The sequence below is a fragment of the Babylonia areolata genome, chromosome 25, assembly GCF_041734735.1.
Source record: "Babylonia areolata isolate BAREFJ2019XMU chromosome 25, ASM4173473v1, whole genome shotgun sequence".
Classification (NCBI taxonomy): domain Eukaryota; kingdom Metazoa; phylum Mollusca; class Gastropoda; order Neogastropoda; family Buccinidae; genus Babylonia; species Babylonia areolata.
The window spans coordinates 19,806,126-19,816,884 of NC_134900.1; the positions used below are offsets into that span (position 1 = coordinate 19,806,126).

At 44.9% G+C, this 10,759-nt stretch overlaps 1 protein-coding gene across 1 annotated transcript in view; it reads left to right on the forward strand.

The window, feature by feature from the left end:
• The window catches only part of LOC143299902 (chorion peroxidase-like), a 35,244-nt gene extending 25,018 nt beyond the window's left edge, over positions 1–10,226 (forward strand). The window contains exons 12-15 of the mRNA XM_076613404.1: positions 2,248–2,446; positions 3,204–3,373; positions 7,459–7,564; positions 9,058–10,226. Of these exons, the coding sequence (XP_076469519.1) occupies positions 2,248–2,446; positions 3,204–3,373; positions 7,459–7,564; positions 9,058–9,349 (767 nt within the window). The 3' untranslated portion in view covers positions 9,350–10,226. The remainder of the gene's footprint in view (positions 1–2,247; positions 2,447–3,203; positions 3,374–7,458; positions 7,565–9,057) is intronic.
• The last annotated feature ends 533 nt before the right edge of the window (positions 10,227–10,759 follow it).

The window sequence follows — 10,759 nt, forward strand, 5'->3', positions numbered from 1 at the left end:
ACACGGGAGATGACAGGTAGACACAATGTGACAGGTAGGCACACAGGGGGTGACAGGTAGACACACGGGGGATGACAGGTAGACACAATGTGACAGGTAGGCACACAGGGGGTGACAGGTAGACACACGGGGGATGACAGGTAGACACAATGTGACAGGTAGGCACACTGGGGGTGACAGGTAGACACACGGGGGATGACAGGTAGACACAATGTGACAGGTAGGCACACTGGGGGTGACAGGTAGACACACAGGGGGTGACAGATAGACACACAGGGGGTGACAGATAGACACACAGAGGTGACAGGTAGGCACACAGGGGGTGACAGGTAGGGTGTGACAGATAGGCACACAGATGTGACAGGATGGAACACAGGGGGTGACAGGTAGGGTGTGACAGATAGGCACACAGATGTGACAGGATGGAACACAGGGGCTGACAGGTAGGGGGTGACAGGTAGACACACAGGGTGTGATAGGTAGACAAGTAGGCACTCAGAGGTGACAGGTAGGTACACAGAGATGACAGATAGGCACACATAGGTACACAGAGGTGACAGATAGGCACACAGGGTGTGACAGGTAGACACACAGGGGATGACAGGTAGACACACAGGGGGTGACAGGTAGACACACAGGGGGTGACAGGTAGGCACACAGAGGTGACAGGTAGGCACACAGAGGTGACAGGTAGACACACAGGGGGTGACAGGTAGACACACAGGGGATGACAGGTAGACACACAGGGGGTGACAGGTAGATACACAGGGGGTGACAGGTAGACACACAGAGGTGACAGGTAGGCACACAGAGGTGACAGGCACACAGGGTGTGACAGGTAGACACACAGGGGGTGACAGGTAGACACACAGGGGATGACAGGTAGACACACAGGGGGTGACAGGTAGATACACAGGGTGTGACAGGTAGACACACAGAGGTGACAGGTAGGCACACAGAGGTGACAGGCAGACACACAGGGGGTGACAGGTAGACACACAGGGGATGACAGGTAGACACACAGGGGGTGACAGGTAGACACACAGGGTGTGACAGGTAGACACACAGAGGTGACAGGTAGGCACACAGAGGTGACAGGCAGACACACAGGGGGTGACAGGTAGACACACAGGGGATGACAGGTAGACACACAGAGGTGACAGGCAGACACACAGGGGGTGACAGGTAGGCACACAGGGGGTGACAGGTAGACACACAGGGGGTGACAGGTAGACACACAGGGGGTGACAGGCAGACACACAGGGGATGACAGGTAGACACACAGGGGGTGACAGGTAGGCACACAGGGGGTGACAGGCAGACACACGGGGGATGACAGGTAGACACAATGTGACAGGCAGACACACAGGGGGTGACAGGCAGACACACAGGGGGTGACAGGTAGACACACAGGGGGTGACAGGTAGACACACAGGGGGTGACAGGTAGACACACAGAGGTGACAGGTAGACACACAGGGGGTGACAGGTAGACACACAGGGGGTGACAGGTAGACACACAGAGGTGACAGGTAGGCACACAGAGGATGACAGGTAGACACACAGGGGGTGACAGGTAGACACACAGGGGGTGACAGGTAGACACACAGGGGATGACAGGTAGACACACAGGGGGTGACAGGTAGACACACAGGGGGTGACAGGTAGACACACAGGGGATGACAGGTAGACACACAGAGGTGACAGGTAGGCACACAGAGGTGACAGGCACACAGGGTGTGACAGGTAGACACACAGAGGTGACAGGTAGACACACAGGGGGTGACAGATAGGCACATAGTCTGACAGGTAGACACACAGGGGGTGACAGGAAGACACAAGGTAACAGACAGGCACCTTCCATGGATCAAAAACCAAGCTCAAAGCGCATTACAAACATGGAGTCATCTGCACAACAGGCTGCCTGCCTGGACAGGGTCGACTGACAAGCTGCCTTTAGACGCTCATCATTCGTTTCCCGTGTCATTCGGTCAGGCTTTAAGCTTGCGTGCGCGCAGACACACACACACACGCACACACACACGCACACACACACACACACACACACACACACACACACACACACACTTATTAGAGTGCGCTCAAGACTGACCAGCACGTAAGATTATGGGTTCTGGTCAGACATTCGCCTAGTAGATACTGCTCGGTGTGTACCTGCACATGAATTTGTCCTATCGCAGTGAGCGCCTCGTTGAGAAACCTGAAACCGCGGGAGTTACGTTTGCAGGACACCTGTTCGAGCCTAGTGACCAGGTTGACGGCGCCCCGAGCAAAGGAATGGACCTGGTGGCCATTAACATCCAGCGAGGCCGCGACCACGGGCTGGCCCCTTACAACAAGTACCGGGAACTGTGCGGTCTGCAGCCAGTCAAGTCCTTCGGTTGGTTCGGCAAGGAGATTGGTCAGCAGCTGCGGATGTTGTACGAGTGAGTCACTGGTGTCTGGTTTTTGTTTTTTCTCTGAGTGTTGGCGAATCGTGGTCAGGGTTTTCATATACAAAGGAGGAGAAGAAAAACAAACACAAAGTGTGTGGGTGAATGGGGGTGGGAGTTGTGTACGTGTGTGTGTGTGTGTGTGTGTGTGTGTGTGTGTGTATGTGTGTGTGTCCACCATAAAGACTCCCGTAAAAAAGAAAAAAAAGTAGTAAAGAAGGAAAAAGAACCGTGTGACTTTTATCCGACCGTCTATTTATATTTGTTTAGCCTTCGATCTACATGTATTTAGAAATTACATGTTTTTCATCCCCTGTTTGTTGCATTGCTGTGCCTTCGTGTGCAAGTTAGACGTGAAAGCGCTTTGATTTGTCTCCCGACGAGATTTAGCGCTATATAAATACATTAATTAATTGTGATTATCATTCTTCTTCTTCTGCTTCTTTTTCTTCGTGTTATCATTATCATTTTTATTGTCATCATTTTTATTATAATGAATGTCATTATTAATATTATTAACAACAAAAAGCCAACACAACCACCCAGCGTGAAAAATACAAAAACAAGCCAGCCAAACCGCGTACACACACACACACACACACACACACACACACACACACACACAGAGTCTAATATCACCGATTGTGGAAAGACGCTAAACTAGAGAACGAACACACACACACACACACACACACACACACACACACTAACAGCACTGTGTTTCGTTCCTTTTTCTGTGTGCACGTGCCAGCCACGTGGACGACATTGACCTGTTCAGTGGAGGGCTGCTGGAGCCGGCAGTGGACGAAGGACGGGTGGGCCCCACCTTCGCCTGCATCATGGCCGTGCAGTTCCACGCCCTCAAGTTCGGGGACCGCCACTTCTTTGAAACCGAGCTTATGCCTGAGGGTTTCACCGACGGTGAGTGGTGCGCGGGGCGCGCACTGATTAACTGGATTTCTGTTTATACAAGTCCGTAGGGGGTGTGGGTGTTTGGGGGGAGGGGTTGGGGGTGTGGGTGTTTGGGGGGAGGGGTTGGGGGGGTGGGTGTTTGGGGGGAGGGGTTGGGGGCGGGGGCGTCGGGGGATGACAGTCATTGTCACTGGTTTGGTCAAGGGGGCGCTTCAGTGCTGAAGGCATCAGCAACATTGTCCATTTGTACCGGTCGTGTGATTGGGTTACCGAAGGTGACCGAATGATTAAGATGCTTATCTGCCAATACAGTGTCCGTGAGGGTCTGGGTTCGAATCCGGCTGTCGCCCTTTCTCCCAAGTTTGACTGGAAAATCAAACTGAACGTCTAGGTCTTTTTTCGGATGGGACGATAAACCCAGGTTTCATGTGCAGCACGCACTTGGCGCACCGAAAAAGAACCCATGGCAACGAAAGTGTTGTCCTCTGGCAAAATTATGTAGAGGAAATCCACTCTGATAGGTACACGAATATATAGGCATGCACTCAAGGCCCGACCAACGCGTTGGTTATGCTGCTGTCAGGCACCTGCCTGGCAGATGTGGTGTAGCGGATATGGATTTGTCCGAACGGAATGACGCCTCCTTGAGAAAATGAAACTGAAACTTTTCTCTGTCCACTCAGTGGCGGGGAAGGGTAGGGGTTCGCAACCCTAACGGAAAGTTGGTTTAAATTCTCTGATTCAAAACATACTCCTTTGGCATCTCTGGCTCCGCACTGTCATGGTTCCAATCCTACCTAAGAAACAGAACACAAACAGTCACGGTAAACGGCCATCAGTTTTTCCCATCAAAACCTATATATGGCGTTCCGCAAGGATTTGTGCTAGGACACATCTCGATTTTGTCAAAAACCATTCCGTGAATCACCATGCCTTTGCTGACGATAACCAGCTCCACAAAGAAACGACTTTTTCCGATCTTGACTCGTCCACTGGGGCACTTCAACGGTGTATTGCTGACGTTAAGGCATGGATGAATCAAAACAAACTACAGTTAAATGATTGTAAAACTGAAGCTATTATCATTTCTTCAAGCAGACTGCCTATAAACAACTCATTGCCTTCGTCTTTTAAAATTGGAGATTCAGATGTAGACTTTGTATCTTCAGTGAAAAATCAGGGTGTGACGTTTGATTCAAACCTCACAATGAAGAAACACGTAAACAATCTCTGCAAGGCTGCATACTTTCAAATTCGAAAGATCAGTTCCATCCGACATCTCCTTACAACTCAAGCAACACAAACTCTGGTATGCTCTCTTGTCTTGTCCAGACTAGATTACTGTAACTCGCTCCTTGTTACGCAAGAGAGTGGAAGACAGACTAGACTAAAGGGAGGCAATAAACATTCATATGCGAGTTCAGTCTCATTCTCCCGCACTCTTCCGTAAACAAAACAGACAAGGTATTGCCCCTGAGCCTATATAATTTAACAAAAAAAGATTCCCAATTTGTTCTGCTTAACAAGCAATTGAGTCTGGGAATGTTGACTTTTGTTCTTCAATGTTTTGTGGGTCCACGAACTAACAGTCAAACACACATATCACCTCTTGTGCTGCACACACAAATTACGTAGTTCTTCGGACGTGTCTTAGTCTTCAAGACATGTCTCGAGGCTGCACCAGCCTCACCAGATCACACCCAGGTCTGTCCCGCTCCAGTCTCCCCGGACTGGGCCGCTACCACGTCTCCTCCGACGGTGGGTCGATCCCGTCTCCTCGGACTGGGCTGTCTCTACGTCTGCCCCGGAACTCTGGGACGGTGTATAAGACCCGTAAGATATATGCTCTATATAATTTCCACATTCCCCTTTCACCTAATTCATCCTTTCCCATTCATGCCACTACTTACATTAGTTCAAATAATTATTTTAGACTATCCAGACTATCCAATTATCAAATATCAATTTCTCATTAAGGCTTACATGACACAAAAATAGGAAAACATTTATTCATTATCCACGCGTCGGGACTAACAAGGGGAACGGAATATTTAACAATAATTCCCAGGTTATTATGAAAAACATGGCCACGATTCTCAACATTTAGAAATAGAAAGATAGCACAATTCTATACTACTTTTGCTTTTCATGCTAACGTACAGAGAACATACTATCCTTTGGTCAATTTGCGGTGTAGCCAAGTTTACACAATATATCGCAAAGCATAGTTCCATCCAAAATATGCACAACAAATATTAACTACATTTACAATACCATACCTAAAAAAACATGCTTACACGAAAAGACTAACTATATCTTTAAACTCTTATGAAAAATATGTAATTACCTGCAGCCAGAACCACGGAGCACCAACAGCGAGTCCTCTTCTTCCAAGCCTCTGTGACAGACTGTGTCGCTGGCCAGTTAAACCGGGCAGAGAAAAATATACTCACTGACCAGTACAGAAAAAATGCTCACTGACCAGGACAAAAAACACGTACAAACAAACAGAAGCACTTGAACTCCCCTGCACGAGGAAATCAGAGTGTGGCACTCCGTAACACTCCTCATTGCTTATCCTAGATATTCAATACAAAAACTCCAGAAAGTTCAAAACGCAGCAGCAAGATTAATCTTCAGAACCAAAAAGACTGACAATATCACTCATCTTCTGCGCTCTCTTCACTGGTTACCAATTTCTGCCCACATTCAGTACAAAGTTGCAATTCTCACCTTCAACTCCATTTTGAGTGCTGCTCCTCAGTAACTGAGAGAATTGATTCAAACCTACACACCCCCACTACAGCTCAGATCATCTTCCCATTCACGGCTGCTGCTTGCTCCCCGTGTTAATACCGGATCCTTCGGTGATTCTTTCCTTTTCTTATTCAGCTCCATCTGTATGGAACAGTTTACCTCACGATCTTCGCCAGTCTCCCTCATTTCATTTTTTGTAAAACTGGCCTGAAAATATCTTTTTGAAAACGCCCATCCATAGACCTTCCATACCTTTTCAGTTATAAGCCATGCAAACTCTCTCTCTCTTTCGTTGTGTGTGTGTGTGTGTGTGTGTGTGTGATTATGTAAAGTAATACGCGTTGTCTCTGAATCTGTTTTATATCATTGTGCGCCAAATCATTATTTTTCTTCTTCTTTCTTTTGTGAGTTATTGCGCGCGCACGCACGTGTGTGTGTGTGTGTGTGTGTGTGTGTGTGTGTGTGTGTGTGTGTGTGTGTTTAATGTTTATTGTAAAGCGCTTTGAGCTCTCTTTAAGTGAGGAAAGCGCTCAACAAATATCCATTATTATTATTATTATTATTATTATTATTGTTGTTGTTGTCGTTGTTCTTGTTGTTGTTATTATCATCATTATTATTATTCCGGGTACATAACGAAGACAGTCTGCATAACTCGAAATCAAACATAAGACTTTCCTGCATCAGTTTGTCAAAGAAAGTGAAACGACAGAAGTACACAAGTAAGCACTGACGTTCTGAGCAGGGACACTTTCTTTTCTTTGAGAGTTCCAGGGCGTGTGGTGGGTAGCTTTCCCCCCGAGTGATATTTGGTTTTGGATTTTCGTTTGTTTGTTTGTGGATGGTTTTTGTTGTTGTTGTTTAAGCTGCTTTCCCGTCTTCCCCGTCGTTTCAGTGGCATTACCTCCACGCCGCTAATCCCGAGTCCACCATGCACAGCCACACAGGTAGTCAGCTGATTGGTATGATTATGTCTGGTCAGAATACAGACGCTGGTGCCTTTAGTATTTGGACAAGAAGCTGGGGTTTTGTTTACTATTTCATGACAGCCATGGTCGATAAAGTGGGTATCACGCGAGTCTTGAAGACCTTCCCTCTCTTGTTTATTCTGTCTACATTACACATTTACAATGTCTTAAAACGAGTGCGTACGGTTATAACTTAGATTATAGAATCGGCATGAATTTTTCATTACAATAATCCAATTAAGAGTAAGTATTAGACATTGTATCATTGAAACACTGATCCTGTGATTTGTGTGTGATTTCCCCTTTCGGTTAGAGTCATATGCCAAAGTCTGAATGAAACATTCCGTAATCAGTCGTGTCACCTTGCAGGTCAGCTGGCCTCCCTACGTAAAGTCAACCTGACCAAAGTGATGTGTTTCTTCGACGACATGTTCGACAAACTACAGGAACGAACCTTCGAGTCGCCCTCGTCCACGTGAGTAAAGGCCCCGATCCACTGTCTGTCATCGCTGTTCGCCACATCACCATGGTACAACTCGCTCATGACGGCTGAGGTTGTGAGGGGAAAAATCACTTTGTTATTGTTTATTTTGGTGTTAGTTATTTGATGCCTTTTACACTCGGATTCACTGTCCGTTTTTCCCGTTCGACACGTCATAATGTAAATCAGTCATGATACGTGGGATTATGAAAAAAAAAGTCAGTTTGTTTTTGTTTATTTTCAAACCCGTTCTCATCCTTTTGGGAGCCATAATCCATAGTCCGTTACTGCCTCTCGACACACTTTAGCATTTTAAATGACTGTAATGCATGGGTTTGTGCAAAAGTAAATTATATATATATATATATTTTTTTTTTTTTTTTTTTTTTTTTAAAGGACCCCATATTCCTGTGCCATAAATCCAACCAAACAGTGTCCACACATATATTCTCATACGGCTTCGGCGTACAGGTTTTGCTCTGTGTGTGTGTGTGTGTGTGTGTTTAAGTGCGTATGTATTGGGTGAGAGAGCACGCGAGCAAACATGCGTGCCATGGTACATACCATATTTTAAGCGGACAAGCGTCAACAAAGGGGCTGAACTGGGACGTGCAGTCCCAAGAAAGACAATGTCCCAGGCTTTCTTTTTTCTTTTTTTCCCTTACCCATGACGGAATTCTGTGGGTGCTGTTCGAAATGAAAACTTCTCTTTCCGCAGCAGCTATAACAATATTGGTATGTCAAAACTCCCTCTGAGTGTCGCTGCAAAAAACAACAAAACAAAAAAACCGTTTAGAAAGGAAGGAAGAAAGAAAGCACCCACCTAGGTATACACTGAGATATAATAGATAGACTGGTAGCAGAAAACATTCCAAGCTAGATTTCTGTAATTCCGCCGTATTAAAGGATATCATTAACAATAAGGACACTGGCATTTTTATGAGATTATGCATACATTCCTCAAACTGTTGACAGTTTTGTTGCGTGTTATTTCGAATACCACTTTGATTTATTATCCTTATTGATTTTTGTCTCGTCGTTGATGCCTCTCTTCTGATATCACAATGGTGAAAAGACGTTAAATGAAAAATTCATGCATGGGTAAATTAATAAAGGGATATACAGACAGACTGGTGCATGGATAAATAGACCTACGCGCGCGCGCGCGCGCACGCACGCACGCACGCACGCACGCACGCACGCACGCACGCACGCACGCACGCACGCACGCAGGTGGACAAACATAGAGAAAAAGTAGCCAGGCACTAGGAAAAGAAAGGCAGTGCATTAACCCCTTTTGCTGGTATAATTAAGGGTCTGTTGGTTTGAACATACCTTTAATCAGGCAAAATTACGTCAACACAACACAGTACATGCAAAGAATCCTGTGCGATGTAAGAAACTGTTTCGTTTTGTTCTTCGTCCCACATTGAACAACACACACAAGTGCACGTGCATAACGTGTGTGTGTGTGTTTGTGTGTACAGCAACCCGTATGTGGACTGCAAACCGATTCGCAAAGGGCGGAAAGCGTTCTTGGACTGGGACCAGTGGCGACCGCACTACGGAACGACCACGCCATCCCCGACCACGACACCATCCTCAGCAGCCATCAACTCAACAGAAGCCCCCAACTCAACAGCCATCAACTCAACAGAAGCCCCCAACTCAACAGCCATCAACTCAACAGAAGCCCCCAACTCAACAGGCATCAACTCGACAGCTGCCCCCAACTCAACAGCATCCTCCAATTCAACAAGAGCCCCCACGTCAAATTAGGCCACATGACCTGGTTACCTTTCGGGAATTCCCCATGTAGCCATTACTGTTTCAGAAGAAGATGGGATCTTTTTTTTTCTTATGTTCAATAACACTATTAAAGGAGAAAAACGATAATTAATCAGTCTGGAAAATGCGGCAGGAAAAACTTCTTTCTTAACAAACCATAATTTAGTGTTAGTGGAAAATATGTTTATTTGCTGGTTTTGTTAGTCAGTTAGTTCACTAGTTAGTTATTAAGTTAGCTAGTTGTTTGTTTATCAATGTATTTATTTATTTGTTTATTTATTTGTTATTCATTTATTTATCTATCTATTCATTTACATTGTTGTCAGTTAGTTTGTTTACTGGAAAGTAGATGAAACCAGTATAACTCATATGACCTATTTGACATTTGTCATGATTTTCTCATGGTTTTTGTTTATTCATTTGCGTATCTATTCAGTCATCTATTATATTCTTTTTTTTAAATTAAAGAGGTGTAGACGATACCATTGGAGTTTGCACAAGACGTCGGTCAGAATTTCTTCATTCATTTGTGTATGTATAAATACATGTAGCTCGCATTTATTTATTATCTATTATTTATTTATCCATTTATTTTTTTACTTTTTGTTTTGTTTCGCTATTTATTTGTTTGTCTGCTTATCTATTCATTTATCTATTCATCTATCTGTTCACGAAACTGTCAAGATTCTGAAGTGGTGCAGAATAGTGTCCAAGTGTTTTCAAAGGCAGTAAGCAAATGAAAATGTTAAAGACCTGATATAAAACTGGTTGATAACTTGTGAAGGTCCTCTTGCACATGACTCACTCTGGAAATTTCAGGAATTCCAGCGGTGTGGTTTTGTTTTATCAATAAATGAAAACCTATCAACATTAACACACTGTCGGTGATAACATGGCAAAAAAAAAAAAAAAAAAAAAACCGAATGGCATCTCTCTCTCTCTCTCTCTCTCTCTCTCTCTCTCTCTCTCTCTCTCTCTCAGAAAGAGGAGACACACGTGTGAGTGCAGGTATGTGCGTAATCGTACGTGTGTGCAAATACACTGTTTAGATAATTACTACATCCTGGTGCAGACACATGGGTGCATATCATATATAAATGTGAACAGTTAAAACCATATTTACGTATGTCATTTACAAAATCTGCAGTTCCATCTGCTTCCATTAGAACTGTCTTAAATAATAATCAACATGTGTATGACATAGTTCAGAGTTTAATTTGGAGCCCAGTTAGCTCTTTGTTGTAAGTCAGCTGGTTGACTAGTTACTTTGTTTTATTTCGTTTATATTCTTTTTTTTATGCTAATTGAGGAGAGAGGAACAGGGAAAGTAGTGATGATTTAAGGCATGGGTGGGGTGGGGGAGATGACGGATTTTCGTCTAAAATCACAAATGTGGATAGA